Source organism: Xenopus laevis, chromosome 5L (genome assembly GCF_017654675.1).
Source record: "Xenopus laevis strain J_2021 chromosome 5L, Xenopus_laevis_v10.1, whole genome shotgun sequence".
Classification (NCBI taxonomy): domain Eukaryota; kingdom Metazoa; phylum Chordata; class Amphibia; order Anura; family Pipidae; genus Xenopus; species Xenopus laevis.
Window position 1 is genome coordinate 161,846,620 of NC_054379.1, and position 21,432 is coordinate 161,868,051.

The 21,432-nt window shown below is 40.7% G+C and overlaps 2 protein-coding genes across 2 annotated transcripts; both read right to left on the reverse strand.

Moving 5' to 3' along the window:
• Positions 1-9,757: 9,757 nt before the first annotated feature.
• LOC121393569 (interleukin-17A-like) lies at positions 9,758-15,600 on the reverse strand. The gene is made up of 4 exons (XM_041562391.1): positions 15,526-15,600; positions 13,750-13,796; positions 11,514-11,695; positions 9,758-10,606 (listed from the first exon to the last, which is right to left on the reverse strand). Exons 2-4 carry the CDS (start codon positions 13,774-13,776, stop codon positions 10,375-10,377), a joined length of 441 nt encoding a protein of 146 aa, XP_041418325.1. The 5' UTR covers positions 13,777-13,796; positions 15,526-15,600; the 3' UTR covers positions 9,758-10,374.
• A 4,367-nt stretch (positions 15,601-19,967) lies between these two features.
• On the reverse strand, positions 19,968-21,004 carry LOC121393570 (interleukin-17A-like). Its single transcript, XM_041562392.1, has 2 exons — positions 20,707-21,004; positions 19,968-20,265 (listed from the first exon to the last, which is right to left on the reverse strand). The coding sequence occupies exons 1-2, from the start codon at positions 20,868-20,870 to the stop codon at positions 20,025-20,027; spliced, it is 405 nt and encodes a 134-aa protein (XP_041418326.1). The 5' UTR covers positions 20,871-21,004; the 3' UTR covers positions 19,968-20,024.
• Between the last annotated feature and the right edge of the window lie 428 nt (positions 21,005-21,432).

Genomic DNA, 21,432 nt, shown 5'->3' on the forward strand with positions numbered 1-21,432 from the left:
AGCAGCTTGTTTATATAAACTATAGTAGTACTTATCTGTTATCTACTGTGTATCCTGTGCTTGAATGGCTGCCCCCATGGCAACACAGCAGCTTGTTTATATAAACTATAGTAGTCTTTCTGAAGCAAACACCAGTTTTATCAGTGCAATACAACACTATGTTATATTTTAATTACTGTAAAACTATTTTGCCATTACTGTTCCTTTAATGTAAAAGCAAAAATTGCTGCTTGCTAAAGCTAAGGAAGCGTTGCACCATTTTCTGTCCAGTAGAGGTCACTGTTTCTTTACAACATTTGGATGAGTTTACCGTGACTGAGCAATCATGACTTCACCCAGTTACAAAGCAAATGTGCAGAAATCTTATACCCCTTGCACAGAATATAATCCATGCAAATATGTTTTACTGAAGAATGTTAGGCCCTGCTTATGAATCATGTATGGTGTCCATTTAAAGTAGAAGTAAAGCCTAACTAAAGAAGTAGGTAGAAATATTGTTCATGATGTTTTGTGCTTCTGTACAAGCCCAAGGCAACCACAGCCCTTTAGCAGTAAAGATCTGTGTCTCCAAAGATGCCCCAGTAGCTCCCCATCTTCTTTTCTGCTGATTCACTGCACATGCTCTGTGCTGCTGTCACTTACTGAGCTTAGGGACCCACTCACAATATACAGTACACATAGAATAGAAATGTCACAATATAAGGCTGATTAGTAATTAATACACATAATTACTACATGGCAGCACAAAAACCAGTGCAATTAGCATCAGAATTTAATAATCAGCAAACCTGTAGCATCAGCTTATATTACAGCCAGGGAAGCTCATTTTCTGCTGGATAATTAGTGACGAGCCCTAAGCTTAGCTTCTCAACAGCCAATCAGAGCCCACTGAGCATGTGAGTGTCACAGACACTTTCCAAGATGGTGACCCCCTGTGACAAGTTTGAAGTCCTGGATCATTGCTGCTATTGACAAGCTGAAACTTTAGCCTCGTGCAATAAGTTCAGTATATAAAATATGCCATTTTTAGCCACATTCATTTTTAGGGTTTAGTTCTCCTTTAAGGCAAGTGTTTAATTGTGAATTCCCCCAGTGCAAGTCTCTATAATGTGCAGCTTTGCCCTTATTAACTGTGAGGCAAATAAACAAACACACGGGAAGTGACTCAACTCTGCAATCTAAGTACAACTGAGGTTTATTTTACTGCGCAGAGAGACCACAAAGCATTTTATGTGGCATCGTGGCCGAGGGGGAAGAGCGACTAAAGACTTTTAGTACCGGCACGTGGCATGAACGGAACCCGCTTATATTTGATTACTTTACACCCTGGATTTCTAAGGTTTTTTTTAGAAATATAAAATAAAATTCATTAGATACATGGCTCATTAAGATGCAACGCAGAATTTTCTTTTTCAATTGCAGCTTCATTCTATATGACTACTTAGTATTGTCTTAAAAAAGTTAACTTTTAGTATGTTTTAAAAAACTATATTTTTCATTATTTACTTTTCAACTTTCAAATGGGGGTCAGTGACCCCATTTAAAACAAATTCTCTGTAAGGCTACAAATGTATTGTTATTGCTACTTTTTATTACTCATCTTTCTATTCAGCTCCTCTTCTATTCATATTCCAGTCTCTTGTTCAAATCAATGCATGGTTGCTAGGGGAATTTGGACCCTAGCAACAGACTGCTGAAATTGCAAACTGGAGAGCTGCTGAATAAAAAGCGAAATAACAAAAACCACAAATAAAAATAATAATTAGCGATGAGCTAATTTTTTTGCCAGCTATGGATTCACAGTGAAATTACGTATTTCGCCATCTGCAAATTTTTTTGCAAAAATGCAACAAAAAATTTGCTGCAGAAAAATTTGCAGTGATAAAAAAAGTGGACAAAAATGTCACAGAGACAAAAAAAAAACATCCCATTGACTTTAATGCGTCTGGACAAATCGCCTCTTTTTCAGGGTGACGATCTCCCAGAACTGACTTCCCGCGGCTATAATGAAAAATTACCAGCGTGATGGCACTCACTGTGCTTTTTTTCCCAAAGTCGCCCGCTGGCGATTTTTCATTATAGCTGTCGGGAAAGTAGGGAAAGGCAATGCAGGGAGATTGCCACCCCAAAGAAGAGGTGATTAGTCGTCAGGGCGACTAATCTCCCCAAAACTGCCCATGTGCCCTTACCCTAATGCATCTGGACATAAAAGTCACCATAAGAAAAAACACCGTTGACTTTAATGCGTCTAGACAAAAAAAGTCGCCATAAGAAAAACACCCATTGACTTTAATGCATCTGGACAGAAAAAGTCGCCATAAGAAAAATGTAATGCGTCCTGACAAAAAAACGTCGCCAAAAGAAAAAACACCCATTGACTTCAATGCGTCTGGACAAATAAAGTTGCCAATAGAAAAAACGCCCATTGATTTGAATGCGTCTGGACAAATAAAGTCGCCAAAAGAAAAAACGTCCATTGATTTTAATGCATCTGGACAAAACAAGTCGCCAAAAGAAAAACACCCTTTGACTGTAATGCAATTGGAGCAAGAAAAATTTGATGCCCATTGACTTCAATGCGTTTCGCAATTTTTTCGCCATTTCGCAAATTATTTGCAGTTTCACAAAATTTTTGGCAAATCGAAATGGGACAGATTCACTCATCACTAGTGATAATCAATTGCAAATTGTCTCAGAATATCAATCTCTGCATCACACTAAAACACTTCCTCTGATTATGTTTAGTGATAAAACGTTGACTAACACGTGTCATTAATATAGAGCCATTATTCACAGCAGAGAATCAAAGAGCTTTTTGTAACCCCAGTATTTAACTAATTACCAGCTGATAAGATGAACCTCCAGAAGCCTTTAGATATTTCCTCCTGTTAAATACACCTCCTTTTTAGGGACAGAGACACACGCTCATATTCGGGGAGATTAGTCGCCCGGCAACAAAGCTCCTCTTCTTTGGGGCGACTAATCTCCCTGAAATGCCTCCCGCCAGTTAGAATGTAAATCGCCGGCGGGATGGCACTCAGAGGGCTTTGTTTCCTGAAGTTGCCTCACAAGGAAACTTCGGGCGACTTCGGAAAACAAAGCGATTCGAGTGCCACCCCGCAGGCGATTTACATTCTAGCTGGCGGGAGGCACTATGGGGAGATTAGTCGCCCCAAAGAAGAGGAGATTTGTTGCCGGGCGAATAATCTCCCCGAATTTGAGAGTGTGCCCTGACCCTTAGAGTGCTTATTATATAACCATTAATTGCACAGAACTCCTGGATTATTGGGACACACTGGTAATTATATTATTTTAGAAACTTTTATGGATTATCAGCAAGTGAAATGTCTGATCGTCTGTATCCAGGGAAGTACAACATGGCAACAAGTCCCTCCCTCCCCTCACTCAACTCTCACTCTCATCACCCTCACACTGGGGATTGTAAATTTGCCGCGGGCGTCAAAATTCAAGATCGCAAATTTTCCGGCGGAGAAATTCGCCCATCATTACTTTTGTTCTTATTTCCCTCCTTGTTGGAGCTCAGCTGCTCAGCTAATTACCCTACACCCAACTCTCACCACCTACAGCAAGCTTATCCAATCTATCTCTACTTACCCTCTCTAACACTTCTCCCTAGTACCTCTCTAAAGTTCAAGCCTCATGCTCTCCAGCATCATAAACTATACAAATATGTAACCAGTATATATTGAATGAGCTTACCGCTATATACGGGGGGCCCGGGTGCACACGCCCCAGACCTTCAGCAAGGGGAGCAGATACCAGGAAACTTGAAAAGAGGCTGGCACAAGCCCAGACCCATGAAGTAGTAAAAGTCATGACTAAGTGTCCTTGGTAGTAGCAGATTAGTAGTCAGCACAACTGCAACTCACTTCTTTGGCTGGGTGCACGTCCTCCAATGGCCACCTCCCACTGGTAATATTGGCGAAAAAAGTTAGTCCAGCACCCAATGTTTAGTGCATAAAACGGCCTTTATTGGACCAAGGGCATTACAGCAACGTTTCAGACCAACTGGTCTTTTATCAAGCTAAGTGTCCTTGGTAGACACGAAACGCGTCAGGCCGTGGTTCTTAATTATGGAAAATAAAATGGAAGCTTTTTTAATCATTTTACAGTCTGACTCCGGCTTTACTACTTCGTGGGTCCAGGCTTGGGTCAGCCTCATTTCAAGTTTCCTCCAGCATCATAACCTTATCCTTCTTATCAGCCAAAGAGAAAGTAATGCCCTGCTGTCTCCCTTATATAACTTACCCCTACTCAGCAGCACCACCTTGTGACTAATTAGAAGTAACATGATTTATCCTACTGCTTACAGGTGTCCCTCAATCCCATTATATCCAAAATCCCTGCAATGGTCTTTTCTCATCCAGTACTATGTCCCAGTTTCTATGTATTAGGACCTTCTCAAAAGGATCCATGAGCTATGAGTGCAAACCAGTAAAGGATACCCGGGAATTAGTGGAACCCAAAGGGTTATAGAAAAAGGAATATATAAAAATATTGGTGTATTTAACCTAAAAAAGTTGCCGTACAAAGGATTTTATCAACATGTACAAATGTATAAACACGTTTAGACAAAAATTTAATGCAATTCCCCTTTTACTGGACAGAGGACAACCACCAACAAAGGAGGAATGGAGGTTTCACCATCAACATAGGAAGAGATTTACTATAAGTAGTGATGGGCGAATTTGTCCCATTTCACTTCGCCGAAAAAATTCTCAAATTTCATGAAAACAGCGAAAAAATTCACGAAACGTGAGTTTTGATGCCAACGTCAATTCGAAGGGATTAAAATTGACACCTGCTACAATTCCCATGCCGGCGACATTTTGACGCGAATTAAAGTCAATCGGCGTGTGTTTAATTGTCACAGGCGACGGAATTGTTGCCGGCGTTGGAAGTGGCAGCAGCGAATTTTCACGGCAATTTTGCAAATCTATTTGCTGCTGGCGAAACACGGAAATTTGCCCATCACTAACTATAAGGCAAGTTTAGTTGTTGTTGTGATGTAATTGTCTACTTAAAGGAGAAGGAAAGCTACGGAGGCATTTTATTGCCAATAGATTAGACACAATAGTGCAAGCTATAGCACTATATTTATTCTGTAGAATGCTTTACCATACCTGAGTAAAAAGCTCTGGAAGCTCTCTGTTTGTTTAGGATAGCAGCTGCCATAATAGCTTGGTGGGACATCACTTCCTGCCTGAGTCTCTCCCTGCTCACTCATAGCTCTGGGCTCAGATTACAGCAGGAGGGGAGGAGGGAGAGAGGAACAAACTGAGCATGCTCTTGCCCAGGGCAATGAGGTTTAAGCTGAAAACAGGAAGTCTGATACAGAAGCCCATGAGTACACAATAGAAGGAAAGAAATGTGCTGTTTCTTTTGACAGAGGACTCAGAGCAACATTACTTTGAGGGTTTACTGATGTATTTATATAGACCTTTCTGATAAGGCTTACTTAGTTTTAACCTTTCCTTCTCCTTTAAGGCAGGCATACACAGGTCAATAAAACCTGCTGACTCCTTCCAGACTAAGCAACTTATTGCAAATAATGTTGAAACAAGAAAAAATAGAAAAGATTCTAAATATATTCTAAATTATTATACAATATGATTTTATAAAATTGTGGTGATGACAGGATCTCACGGGTATTAAAAACGGACCCTTAGGATACCATTGAGAATGTTTTAAAACAAATTAAAACAAATTCAGAAGTTTCATACAACTATCGGCACAGGGACACCACTCCATTAAAGCAGAATTCATTTCGGTCATCAAATAAAATCTACTGAACATGTTTTTGGATTAAGCAAAAAATAAAATATATTTTTTATACAGTACACAAAAAGAATGTACAGGTATGGGATCCGTTATCCAGAAATCTGATATCCAGAAAACTCAGAATTATGAAAAGGCCATCTCCCATAGACTCAATTTTAAGCAAATAGTCCATATTTTTAAAAAAATTACTTCCTTTTTCTGTGTAATAATAAAACAGTAGCATGTACAAGATCCAAATTACGGAAAGATACATTATCCGGAAACCCCAGGCCTCAAGCATTCTGGATAACAGGTCCCATACCTGTTTATGAGTTATTGGCAAAATTACATTTGCCCCAAAATCTGTATGAGTGAAAAAGCAAGTGTTACCTGCAGTAACCCAACGTGGTACATACAGGTATGGGACCTGTTATCCAGAATGCTCAGGACCTGGGGTTTTCTGGATAAGAGGTCTTTCCATAATTCGGATCTTCATACCTTACGTCTACTAGAAAATCATGAAATAAACCCAATAGGCTGGTTTTGCTTCTAATAAGGATTAATTATATCTTGGATCAATAAATGGATATATTGATATTATATATTATATCTGGGATCAAGTACAAGCTACCGTTTTATTATTATAGAGAAAAGAATTTGGATTATTTTGAAAAAATGGAGTCTATGGAAGATGGCCTTCCCATAATTTGCATATTCCATACCTGTATATATTTAAGAAGCTGCAAAGTTTATCTTTATACCTATGATTAAGTGTTTGGAACACGAAACGCGTCAGGCTGTTTGACACAAAAAACTTTTTCACATTTGAACATTTGCCTGGTGGTAGTTTTGCCTTCCTGAGTGCCTGCTCCATATTGGTTTGTCGGTTAATTCTAATACTAAACAAATAATATTTTATGCTGTACATAATGTATTGTTTCAGCAAAAGGGATGATTGTACAATAAGTGCATTTTGTGACCTTGATCTGTTCTGTACTGAAATGCCTACAACAAGGGACACTAAACACTTTTCTGCTACGTGCAGGCAATATTTATGCTCTGTAGAGGTTACAACCTGAATTAGGGGACTGATTTAATTTGTGGTTAAAATGAATGTCCTCTGCCCAAAAAAATGTGTTGATTTCTGTGAACACAAAAATCCCTTTTGTAGTCAAAAAATGAATTTGTTCTTACAAAATGAATTCTTTGCCAAATAATTTATTTCAAATGTATTGATTCTGCAAATGAAAATTTCAGAAATGTTAATTTTCAGCTATTAAAACTCGCGGCTATTCAATTTCCGAAGTCGCCCGAAGTTTCCTTGTGAAGCGACTTCGGAAATTGATGCACCGCGAGTGCATTGGCGCTAGTGTTTTGTTTTAATTTGTGGTTAAAATGAATGTCGTCTGCCCAAAAAAATGTGTTGATTTCTGTGAACACAAAAATCACTTTTGTAGTCAAAAAATGAATTTGTTCTTACAAAATGAATTCTTTGCCAAATAATTTATTTCAAATGTATTGATTCTGCAAATGAAAATTTCAGAAATGTTAATTTTCAGCTATTAACACTCGCGGCTATTCAATTTCCGAAGTCGCCCGAAGTTTCCTTGTGAAGCGTCTTCGGAAATTGAAGCGCTGCAAGTGCATTGGCGCTAGTGTTTTGTCATTATAGCAGGTGGCAGGCACGGCGAAGGCAGTTTGGGGAGATTGACGCCCCGCAGAAGAGGTGATTAGTCACCAGGTGACTAAATCTCCCCGAATCTGCCCGGGTGCTAGCTCCCTAAGGCTAAGGCCACACTAGGCGATAGCGCGGCGATTTGACTCGCGGCGACTTTTCGCCGCAACTTTTAAGCCGCAATCGCTGTGGAAACTTTTGCGCTGGCGTCTATGGGGAATCGCGAGCGTAAAAACACACGCGGCGATCTTTTTTCTATTGTCGCTCGAAATCGCCTCGCTAGGCGATTTCGAGCGACAATAGAAAGAAGATCGCCGCGTGATTGCGGATTGCGGATTGCGGATTAAAAGTCGCGGCGAAAAGTCGCCGCAAGTCAAATCGCGGCGCTATCGCCTAGTGTGCCCTTAGCCTAAAAGGCCTCAGGCAGTGTAGAAAGACTGAGGCCATTGTCTAAGAGGAAGAATAAACATAAATCAGAGATGTCCAACGTGAAGATCCATCGTTAGTGTTGCCTTAGTAAACCATAGAACTGACCTGGACGGGGTATTAGCGAAAAGGAGGGGGGGAAACAACTACTGAAATTACATTGACAGAAAGAACAAGAGAGAATACAGGTCAGTACCTGTGTAAGTTCTAAACTGTCATCAAACCAAACTTTCCAGCAAGTCCGTCTGCCATAGGTTTTCAAGTTTTATTTGTAACAGTCGGTGCTGCCTCTTACTGACCCAAATGCCTTCTTTTTTGGCTTTTAGAGACTTTCCGAAAACATGTTTCGGCATGGTAGTCTTCACAACATTGTATCTATGATACATTAAAAAGTAACCAGGCGAAAAAAACAAAAAAGGATGATACATAGGTTGCATTTTATTAGATGTATCATTGATATCATATTCATTAATATTATAATTATTTAATAGCAATTAAAGCATTATTTCAAAGTGTTAATGAACAATAGATCGTGCTAAACAAACTCATACACATCGCTCAGCTCAGCAACTTTATCCTAGTTGCACCGGAAAAGAACTGGAACAGACCATATAACTGTATAGAGTCCCTGCTTTCCCCTGTGCCAGTGTTTCCCCATGCAGAGTGTGCTTTCGGCTCTGTAGTGTGTCAGCAGTGGGTCTTGCATTGTACCACAGGTTGTGATAGGTGCTCAGCTTTGACTGGCAGGTGCATCCTTTAATTTCTTTTTATGAGAAGGTGAGCAGGAACATTGATTTTGTGGTGGCAGTGGATGTGATCTACTTTGCTAAAGCATTTGATACAGTGCCACTCAGAAGGTTACTGGTTAAATTAAGGAATGTTGGCCTGGAACATAGTATTTGTACCTGGATAGAGAACTGGCTAAAAGATAGACTACAAAGAGTGGTGGTAAATGGAACATTTTCTAATTGGACCAGTGTTGTTAGTGGAGTACCGCAGGGCTCTGTACTAGGTCCCTTGATTTCAACTTGTTTATTAATGACCTGGAGGTGGCCATTGAAAGTACTGTTTCTATTTTTGCAGATGATACTAAATTGTGCAGAACTATAGGTTCCATGCAGGATGCTGCCACTTTGCACAGTGATTTGTCTAAACTGGAAAACTGGGCAGCAAACTGGAAAATGAGGTTCAATGTTGATAAATGCAGGTTATGCACTTTGGCAAAAATAATATAAATGCAAGTTATACACTAAATGGCAGTGTGTTGGGAGTTTCCTTAAATGAGAAGGATCTAGGGGTCTTTGTAGATAACACGTTGTCTAATTCTGGGCAGTGTCATTCTGTGGCTACTAAAGCAAATAAAGTTCTGTCTTGTACAAAAAAGGGCATTAACTCAAGGGATGAAACATAATTCTACCTCTTTATAGGTCCCTGGTGAGGCCTCATCTGGAGTATGGGGGCAGTTTTGGACTCCAGTCCTTAAGAGGGATATAAATGAGCTGGAGAGAGTGCAGAGACTAAGTGCAACTAAACTGGTTAGAGGGAGGGAAGAGTTAAATTATGAGGGGAGACGGACAAGGTTTGGGTTGTTTTCTCTGGAAAAAAGGCGCTTGTGAGGGGACATGATTAGACTTTACAAGTACATTAGAGGACATTATAGACAAATAGCAGGGGACCTTTTTACCCATAAAGAGAATCACGTACCAGAGGCCTCCCCGAAGAAAAGAAGTTTCATTTAAAGGAACAGAGTAGGGGGTTCATCACAGTCAGGACAGTGAGGTTGGGGAATACACTGCCGGCTATTGTGATACTAAACTCTATAGTTAGTATAGGTATGGGAATATATTATTTATGTGAGTGTATCGAGGGGTTAGTTTGTATGTATGGATGCTGGGTTTCATTTGATTTAACTTTTCATCAACCTGATTTAACTTTGTAACTATGTGACTGTTGTCCCACCCCTGGACTTGCTTACAGAACTGGAAGCACACTCAGCCTTAAGAAAACAATTAACTCTTCATAATAGTTTTTCCCCCTCCCCAATCTCCTGACTTGCATTACCGGGGACCTCCTAAACCTCCCCATTTTCTTACCTTGTTCTAAAAAGCAGAAAACAGGGAAATTTAAGGGGTTCCTAGTATTGCAGTTGGGGAGAGGGATAGGCAACTCTACAGGGAATTAGTCAACTTTTAGTGGACAATTGGTATTTTTAGACAATCTGCAATTGGTCTTCATTTAGGCCTGTTATTTTGGTTGCCGGATTCAGTAACCCAGAAAACCAGAGCGAATTTTCAGTTACAGGCTCAAAAGAATTAGATTTAAAAAAAAAAAAAAACATTAACAATAAAAGGAACAAAGACCAACTGGAAAGTTGCTTAGAATAGGTCCATCTAGGTGATCTATAATTTTCAAAACATTAAGAGGAAAAAAGTTTCCGTATAGTGACACAAGCTATATTGAGTCGCTGCGCGGCTGGTTTCATTGCTGTCGGATCAGACTTCAACATGTGCCCTAACACATGTGCAGCCCACGGGGACAGTTTGCTTCTCCAGCCAGAAGCACGTGGTACAGCCTTTCACCTCCCTGCGCAGAACAAACATCTCCTGTAGGATAGGGACAGATACGAGACTGAAGTCTATGTTCCCCTCTGAATCCAAACAGTTGGTATGAAGGCATCTGGCTACGTTAATGGCAGCAGGGAATCGTTTTTCATCCATGTTAATGCTGTAAAAATAAACACATTTATTTGTATTCATGTGAGGCCAGCAGAGCTACCGACAAAATCATGTGCAGTACAGGGGAATACCTTTCGAATTTTATCGAGATCTTCTCATCGTTAAAGTTACCCTTTAATGCAAGTTGTGTCTTTTTCATTATGACAGTTGCTCTAAAGCAGTATATTCCAAATGTACTGTATTTAAATCTCCCTCTTCTCTTTTAATCATAGGTGCTAACCTTACCCTTAATAGCTCATATCAGACTGGGCCCCCTTAGCTCATAACAAGGCTACAGATATATAGAAACGTTGGGGTAACAGTCGCCCTGCTATAGTTCCAGGGGTACCCAAGGTACAAATAATCACTCACCCCAAATCTCCCCCTAACTGACCTTCAGACTGGTCCCCCTTAGCTCATAACAAGGTTACAGATATATAGAAACATTGGGGTAACAGTCACCCTGCTATAGTTCCAGGGGTACCCAGGTTATAAATAATAACTCACCTCGAATCTCACCCTAACTGGCCTTCAGACTGGGCCCCCTTAGCTCATAACAAGGTTACAGATATATAAAAACATTGGGGTGTCACCCTGCTATAGTTCCAGGGGTACCCAGGGCACAAATAAGCACTCACCCCAAATCTCCCCCTAACTGGCCTTCAGGCTGGGCCCCCTTAGCTCATAACAAGGTTACAGATATATATAGAAACATTGGGGTGTCACCCTGCTATAGTTCCCGGGGTACCCAGGGCACAAATAAGCACTCACCCCAAATCTCCCCCTAACTGACCTTCAGACTGGGCCCCCTTAGCTCATAACAAGGTTACAGATATATAGAAACATTGGGGTAACAGTCACCCTGCTATAGTTCCAGGGGTACCCAGGGCACAGTTAGACAGATCTGAGTGACTTACCTGTAGTTCCAAGGAGAAATAGAGCGGAGGTGCATCTGTCCATTTTCGGTGTTCTTCAGCCTGATGCTGCTGAAATTTACTCTGAGTCTTATATTTTGCGAAAATCGGAACATTTCCTTGGTGGAAGGGCATTTTTTGCTGAAGGCATTTGCAGCCATGAGCAATACCAGTGTCACCAGGAGCTGCAATGGTGACAATTAAACAAACCATTTATAAGAATAGTAACAGCTGTTTTTCCTACAGCTTGAAAAAATGACACAATTGCTGCAGTTACGTATGGGATGATGTAATAAAATGCCCAGGTGCAGTAACCCATAGCAACCAATCAGCAGGTACCATTTACGGGTCCCCTGTTTAAAGGCAAACATCTTATTGGTTGCTATGGGTTACTGCTCCTGGGCAAACTAAGTGCCTTTTAAAACATTTGGCGCATAGTGCCCCCAAGCAAAAAGGGTAAATTCTAAGCAATTTTCCATTTTTTTAAATTCACTACAAATGTTCATTATTATTATATTGAAAAGCAGAATCTGTCTGTCCTATTCCATTCTGTGCCCTGGTGTTTCTGACTTACATATAGGCAGTTAGGGGCCAGTGCCTAGGATGACAGTTTTAGGGGAGTAGCCCTATATGGTGCATATATGGTAAATACATTTTTTCTTTTAAAAAAATCTCCTATGAGGCACTGGCCCAAAACACAGCACTGCTTTCAGGCAAGGCTGACTTTTGCTGCATCAAGAGGCAGAACCAGCAGTGCAAAAGGGGACGGATACTACCCTCATTAGCAATGTACAAATAACTTGATGATTGGGACCAGTGTATGCTGGAAATTTGCTTAGAACTTTCTTTCATTTGGAAATATTTCATTTGTGGATTCCCTTAAAGGGATACTGTCATGTTATTTATGATGTAGTTTTTATTTCTAAATGACACTGTTTAAACTGCAAATAATTCACTCTCATGTGATTTCAGAAAGAGCCAGCAGTTTAGGTTGGAAATGCTTTCTGGCAATTTAACTGAATGTGTCGCAGTGGGACCTGGATTTTACTACTGAGTGCTGTTCTTAGATCTACCAGGGAGCTGTTATCTTTTATTAAGGCCCCCATACTCGGGCCAATAAAAGCTGCCGAGAGAGCGAGTTAGCAGTTTATTGGCCCGTGTGGGGCCATCCGACGTGTGTCCCCAATCGATATCTGGCTGAGAGCCGCATTTGTTTGTCGATCTGACCGTATCGCTGTATGGCCTCCATTCTGATCCGATCATTGGGCCCTAGAGCCCACGATTGGATCAGCCCGATATTGCCCAGCTCAATGTGGGCATATCGGGGAGAGATCCTCTCATTTGGTAACATCACCAAACGAGCAGATATCCCTGTGTATGGCCACCTTTAGGGAGCTGCTATCTGGTTACCTTCCCATTGTTCTGTTGCTGCTGGAGGGGGGGGAGGCAGGGGGGTAATATCACTCCAACTTGCAGTACAGCAGTAAAGACTAAGTGACTGAAGTTTATCAGAGCACAAGTCACATGACTGGGGGCAGCTGTGAAACTGACAATATGTCTAGCCCCATATCAGATTTCAAAATTGAATATAAAAAAATCAGTTTGCTCTTTTGAGAAACGTATTTCAGTGCAGAAGTCTGCTGGAGCAGCACTATTAACTGATGTGTTTTGAAAGAAAACATTTTTCTTCCCATGACAGTATCCCTTTAAATCAATTGCCAATATCTTCTCTCTACCTTCACCTTCCACCTGTTGGCACCTGTAGGATCCCCCACTAACTTTAATAAGGCAACCCTTTTTGAATGGGGAACCTCTATTGAAACCCAAACCTGACCGGCCCTGACTGCTTGTCTACACGGAACCTCCTTCCAGAGATGGGGAAGCCCCTCACCCGATGAAGAATCCCCTCTTACAAATAAAGTTTCCCTTATATTGAGAGCTACAATTTGGGTGTATTTCCCCACCAAGAACTCTAGTTCTGCATTGAGAATTGGGGGGAACACCATGTTTATGTTCTTCTGAACCTAACAAACTCAACAAGACCTATCTTCCCTGTACCTACATGAGTTTTATTGGGAGGCCAATATTTCATGGGTCATGACCTCCCTACATGAGTTTTAAGCTCAACAATTGTACTTGGACAGAATTTTCAGACTTCTCTCTGCATGAAGTCCCTGCTACAAAGTCCACGTGCCATGTCCCTGACCCAATGAAGCTTCACTAAAGAGAAATAACTTACCATGGAAGAATGTCTTTTCTCAAACATGTTAGCGCCTGAGTAGAAGTCTTAAAAAAAAAAGAAAATAAGGTTCTGGTATATTCAAAATTTTACAGAGTGGGAAAAACTGTCACCATGATTAGAAGTCAGACTTTGTGGAATAAGTCATTAATGAAACACCTTGAATATCACCTGAGGGGAAAAAATTGGGTCACCGATTTGCATATTGAGGCTTTTGCTGCATAACTGGGTCACGGGGATGGATAGATTTGGTTGAAATAATAAAGCATGGCTTCTGGTGTGGTTACATGAGAAAGGCTGAATGATAATTTCCTAGAAGTTTTATATAAAACATTGCACGTCATAAATAAGTCACAGCAAAGTGTAATGTACTGCACGCCATGTATCCTCTACATAACAAGAGACGTAAATGATAAGGATATTAAAAGTCACTGAGGGGTTGTTCTGTGACCATATAAAGGCACAAGGATGCAGGCTGAGTTATACACGGAACTCTGCCACTCATGTATTATAAGGGATAATGTACCCCCTACTGTAAATGATAAGGATATTAGAAGTCACTGAGGGGTTCTGTGACCATATAAAGGCACAAGGCTGCAGGCTGAGTTATACAGGGAACTCTGAGTATCACTCATGTATTATAAGGGATAATGTACCCCCTACTGTAAATGATAAGGATATTAGAAGTCACTGAGGGATTGTTCTGTGACCATATAAAGGCACAAGGCTGCAGGCTGAGTTATACAGGGAACTCTGAGTATCACTCATGTATTATAAGGGATAATGTACCCCCTACTGTAAATGATAAGGATATTAGAAGTCACTGAGGGGTTGTTCTATGACCATATAAAGGCACAAGGCTGCAGGCTGAGTTATACAGGGAACTCTGAGTATCACTCATGTTTTATAAGGGATAATGTACCCCCTACTGTAAATGATAAGGATATTAGAAGTCATTGAGGGGCTGTTCTGTGACCATATAAAGGCACAAGGCTGCAGGCTGAGTTATACAGGGAACTCTGAGTATCACTCATGTTTTATAAGGGATAATGTACCCCCTACTGTAAATGATAAGGATATTAGAAGTCACTGAGGGGTTCTGTGACCATACAAAGGCACAAGGCTGCAGGCTGAGTTATACAGGGAACTCTGAGTATCACTCATGTATTATAAGGGATAATGTACCCCCTACTGTAAATGATAAGGATATTAGAAGTCACTGAGGGATTGTTCTGTGACCATATAAAGGCACAAGGCTGCAGGCTGAGTTATACAGGGAACTCTGAGTATCACTCATGTATTATAAGGGATAATGTACCCCCTACTGTAAATGATAAGGATATTAGAAGTCACTGAGGGGTTGTTCTGTGACCATATAAAGGCGCAAGGCTGCAGGCTGAGTTATACAGGGAACTCTGAGTATCACTCATGTATTATGAGGGATAATGCACCCCCTACTGTAAATGATAAGGATATTAGATGTCACTGAGGGGGTTCTGTGACCATATAAAGGCACAAGGCTGCAGGCTGAGTTATACAGGGAACTCTGAGTATCACTCATGTATTATAAGAGATAATGTACCCCCTACTGTAAATGATAAGGATATTAGAAGTCACTGAGGGGTTGTTCTGTGACCATATAAAGACACAAGGCTGCAGGCTGAGTTATACAGGGAACTCTGAGTATCACTCATGTATTATAAGGGATAATGTACACCTAGCAACAGGAATATTATTGACTTACCCTGTCAAGGTAGGTATAGTTAAATAGCTTACCAATGAGAAAACAGTCCCTTTCAGGATATAACTGGAGCGCAGAAGAAGTTCATTCACAGAAACGTAGTTTGTTACACAGTTGTATCTTCTGACTCTACAAAATTGCGCACATATTTATAATGGATTGGTGACATTGCACAACTACATGCTAATATTCTTATTGGATGCAGCTTAAACTTCTAAGTACTGATTGGTGTTTCGCTCTCAAGGCCAGCTTATGCAAAACCCCTTATTAAGCATGATACTCAGTTATGTAATATTGCAAAATAGGAACATGAAATGCAATTCTTTTGTAATTTTACACTTTGGTATAGATCAGCTTTTAGCACTCTGACTATATTTGCTGATTTGGAAGCTTCAAATGCAACACTTAGGGGCAGATTCACTAAGCTCGAGTGAAGGATTCGAATGAAAAATACTTCGAATTTCGAAGTATTTTTTTGGTACTTCGACCATCGAATTGGTTAAATTCGTTCGAATTCGAACGAAATCTAACGAATCGAACGAAAAATCGTTCGACTATTCGACCATTCGATAGTCGAAGTACTTGCCCTTTAAAAAAAACTTCGACCCCCTACTTCGGCAGGTAAAACCTACCGAAGTCAATGTTAGCCTATGGGGAAGGTCCCCATAGGCTTGCTAACCTTTTTTGATCGAAGGATTTTCGTTCGATCGTTGGATTCAAATCCTTCGAATCGTTCGATTCGAAGGAATTAATCGTTCGATCGAAGGATTAGCGCTAAATCCTACGACTTCGATATTCGAAGTCGAAGGATTTCAATTCGAGGGTCGAATTTCGAAGTATTTTTTACTTCGAAATTCGACCCTTAGTGAATCTGCCCCCAAGTAACCATCACTGAACTTTTCTATCAGCAAAAGAGTTTAAACCATTATTTGCTGTGATATAAGCTTTATACTGAATTTAGGTGAAGAAGCGCACACCCTTACCTTCCCTCGGTTCATTAGCCGGTGCTCAGTGTAGGAGGGTACGGCCACCCCAAAATAACGAATAGGAAAAGGTTAGAGCCAGGCAAGGTCAGGATTGAAAACGTCTGTTGCTCCAGAGAGAATTCTATTGGATTTGGCTTCTCCAATCCAGGAGCCCTATGGGCCTTAATGAGGAATACAATTTGTCCTGTTTTTTATGAATTTTTTATGAATTCTTACCGCATTGGCTGTTACTTACCTTTGTGTTTTTCCCTGTTTATCTACAGATAAGAAAAAAAAACTGCATTGCTATTATACTACAGGGACAGGTAATATACTTCATTTTGAAACAAAAGGGCTAGTTTGTTAGTATATAAATATTACTTTGTAACTTGTCGCTTGTTTAGATAACAGGCCGGGGCTGGCTATTTTGTATCCATTTTTGTATCTTTCTAGGTCTTTTTCCCATACGCTTGGGACAATTATATAAACTGCACATTTCAGCAATTGGTTTTAACTGAATTTTTTGAGGATTTGGTTCAAGGACGACCTTTTATATTTGGACTTTATATCATGTTTTTTCCCTATTGGACTACACCATGGACACCTAGTTCTTGCCAATTGTTTATGCAAATTATTTCAAATGATCACTGCATTTATTGTCTGCACTAAAGTTGTTTGTCATGCTTGATAAAGGGGCTTGCCCCGAAACATCGCACGTTCACACTAATAAACAGCATGGGTTAACCCTGCAATTCATTCGCAAAAAAACACGCCATGAGTGCCAGTGTTTCCTATTCTCTGTGATATAAGCTTCACATTCTATGCCCATATAAATGCACAAGGCTGCAGGCTCAGTAATACAGGACATGGAATTCTGAGTTTCACTCATGTATTATAAGGGATAATGTACCCCCTACTGTAAATGATAAGGATATTAGAAGTCACTGAGGGGTTCTGTGACCATATAAAGGCACAAGGCTGCAGGCTGAGTTATACAGGGAACTCTGAGTATCACTCATGTATTATAAGGGATAATGTACCCCCTACTGTAAATAATAAGGATATTAGAAGTCACTGAGGGGTTGTTCTGTGACCATATAAAGACACAAGGCTGCAGGCTGAGTTATACAGGGAACTCTCAGTATCACTCATGTATTATAAGGGATAATGTACCCCCTACTGTAAATGATAAGGATATTAGAAGTCACTGAGGGGTTGTTCTGTGACCATATAAAGGCACAAGGCTGCAGGCTGAGTTATACAGGGAACTCTGTGTATCACTCATGTATTATAAGGGATAATGTACCCCCTACTGTAAATGATAAGGATATAAGAAGTCACTGAGGGGTTGTTCTGTGACCATATAAAGGCATACGGCTGCAGGCTGAGTTATACATGGAATTCTGAGTATCACTCATGTATTATAAGGGATAATGTACCCCCTACTGTAAATGATAAGGATATTAGAAGTCACTGAGGGGTTGTTCTGTGACCATATAAAGACACAAGGCTGCAGGCTGAGTTATACAGGGAACTCTGAGTATCACTCATGTATTATAAGGGATAATGTACCCCCTACTATAAATTATATGGATAATTGAATTCAGTATGGCACCATAAAGGTTTTGAAGATGTAGCTCACTCATGATGAGTCTTTGGTGACTTTGTGCATACATCTCAGTAATTACTCCTTTACTCCTTGACCTGATTTCTTGCCATGTCTTTTCCATAGAGCAAGGAACAAACACTTCTGCCCGTAATGGCTGCTTAGAGCACAGTGTCGGACTGGGACACCAGGGGCCCACCCAAAATCCTTATACCAGGGGCCCACTCTCAGTTCTATTATTCTTCCTCTCCTCAACCTCATAAACTTCTATTCTCCTCTAGTCTCTTTTCTTTACATACTATGATATAGTAATATTATATTTAGCTTCTTTGTTCTCATAGAAATTGATAATGACCATGAAATAGGCCAAATTTTTAAAAACAGGAGGGACACCACTGACACCTGGGCCCATCGGGAGTTTTCCTGGTATCCCGGTGGGCCAGTCCGACACTGTTAGAGCATGTGCTGTTAAATACAGGGCTTACTAACTCACTTACTGTGCTCTAAACAATGTTCCATATTTCCAACCTGGTGCAAGTCCCCGAAGCACAACTTGCACCATGCTGTGGATAAAGAACCATAGCTTAGTGTATGTACTATAAGCCTGCAGTTCTGACCCCCTTAGATTTTCTGAACTTGCACTGATCCCCATAGTAAAAAAGCCCTATGATCCATTTGGAGCTGTAGTTTCCTACAACATCTAAGAATACTGCACCAACCTCTACATAAGCTGATACTGTATCTCACTCAGCTTTTTCTTCTCCTCAAAACCCACTTCCTAAAATAAAAAGAGAATTCAGCATTTCAGTGAGGCCGTGAACACTCCACCCGCACTCATTGTGCCTAGTCAACTCTTTGTGCACAAAACTTTGATAACCAATTACCTTCCTCCATGGGCCAGAGGTGATCAGCTGATCCAATGCAGATACTGCTACATAAGCTCTATGGTTTTCTCCGAAATGCACACTCCCTTCCCAGAGACTATTATCCACTGTTACTATAGGCTCCATCTCTCCCTACTATACCTGCTATCCCACAGTCACATTCCCTTCCCAGAGACTATTATCCCACTGTTACTATAGACACCATCTCTCCCTACTATACCTGCTATCCCACAGTCACACTCCCTTCCCAGAGACTATTATCCACTGTTACTATAGGCACCATCTCTCCCTACTATACCTGCTATCCCACAGTCACACTCCCTTCCCAGAGACTATTATCCACTGTTACTATAGGCACCATCTCTCCCTACTATACCTGTTATCCCAAAGTCCCACTCCCTTCCCAGAGACTATTATCCCACTGTTACTATAGGCACCATCTCTCCCTACTATACCTGCTATCCCACAGTCACACTCCCTTCCCAGAGACTATTATCCACTGTTACTATAGACACCATCTCTCCCTACTATACCTGCTATCCCACAGTCACACTCCCTTCCCAGAGACTATTATCCCACTGTTACTATAGGCACCATCTCTCCCTACTATACCTGATATCTCACAGTCACACTCCCTTCCCAGAGACTATTATCCACTGTTACTATAGACACCATCTCTCCCTACTATACCTGCTATCCCACAGTCACACTCCCTTCCCAGAGACTATTATCCCACTGTTACTATAGACACCATCTCTCCCTACTATACCTGCTATCCCACAGTCACACTCCGTTCCCAGAGACTATTATACCACTGTTACTATAGGCACCATCTCTCCCTACTATACCTGCTATCCCTTCTCAACTTCATCCACAGTCACATATTTATAAAACATTTTTTTTTTCATTTTGTTTATTGGATTCTTAAAATATTCTTATACATATATAAAAAATAAAACCAATAATTATACTAATAAATATAATTTTAAACGAATGCGTGAATGCGTGGCAGTAAACACTGCTACACAAAATGCTACACTGTATATATGTCATGTTTGATCAGCAACATTTCTCAAGGCTCATTCTATAAGATTGTGGACAATGGGCCGCACACAGGTACAACCAACAGTGATCATCTTCTTCTCCAGCCTGAAACTTGGGGTGCAGCCGATCATCTCCCGGCGCAGAACCAGAATTTCCTGACTGATGGGGATGGAATTTACCCTTGGGTCCATGTTACCCTGTGAGTCCAGACAGCCGGCATGACGGCATTTAGCTTCATAAATGATACTGGGGTACCTGTTGTTATCCTCGTCATTGCTGTGGGCAAGCGGAGAAGAGATGGTGTCAGTACATTTATTTATATTGCGTGAATCTAATCATATTTTAAAGGAAATTTGGTTGTAAGCTACTAATTAGCAGTTAGCTTTGAATAATTATAATATACATTTAATGTAATGTTGATTATTTAGCAGGACATTCTCTAAGAACCCTAGTCCATCTGGAGGGGTTTGGGGCAGCCATGTACTGGCAACAACCGGCAGGATTTGGGCAGGAAAGTGTTACAGCATGAGGCAGGGAAACAAGTAGTTAAGCAGGGAAGGGGCAATGGGAAAGACTAAAGTAGCAACAGATAGTAATTATATATAAGCAATGGTCTGTATAAAATGTTCCATATACAAATACAGTTGTGAATAAAGGATAAAGTAATGGTAACTGTAGAAATAAACATTTATTTTTTTGCAACTTGACTTAACTTACATATAGTCCCAAGGCGACAGAGAGCGGTTACTCATCTCAATCCGTAGGCTCCGAATTTGCCCGCTGCTGCCCATACTGGCTTTCACTACCGGAGGGAAATCGGCATCAAGTGGCAGCTTGCAGTCTCTGTGGGGTACATGGGCATGGGCAGAGGCTATCAGCATGATATAGACCTGGGGAGAAATGAAGAAATATCGATTCAAATTTACACTTTCCCTGTTTTAATGTATGAGAAGAAGTAATGTGATCCAAAAGAGCATGTTCTAGGCCTACCCGCCTCCCCTTGAACCAAATTAAAATCCACAGATATAACAGGGGATCTCCAGCCAAAAACTGGTTTTACAGCAGTCACAGCAGTGTTTGTTGATCCATTGGCCCCCATTCACTGGTTCCCATTCTTTGCAAAAGGTCAGCTTCTTCTGCATGGTTTCAGGAGTCACAACTGCCATACAAACATAATAAACAGCCACAAAGTTCCTGTTGTCAATGGCAATTCCATTTACGTATCACTTTAAAGGGGTGGGTCACCTTTAAAGGGCATGTAAAGGCAAACAAATAAATTCCCATTTCTACTCTCTTTAATCAAAAAGAAACCTATCTCCAATATACTTCAATTAAAAAATATGTACCGTTTTTATAAGAAACCTGACTGTATGCAGTGAAATTCTCCCTTCATTTACTGCTGTGGATAGGAATTGTCAGACGGTCCCTAACTGCTCTGCAGGG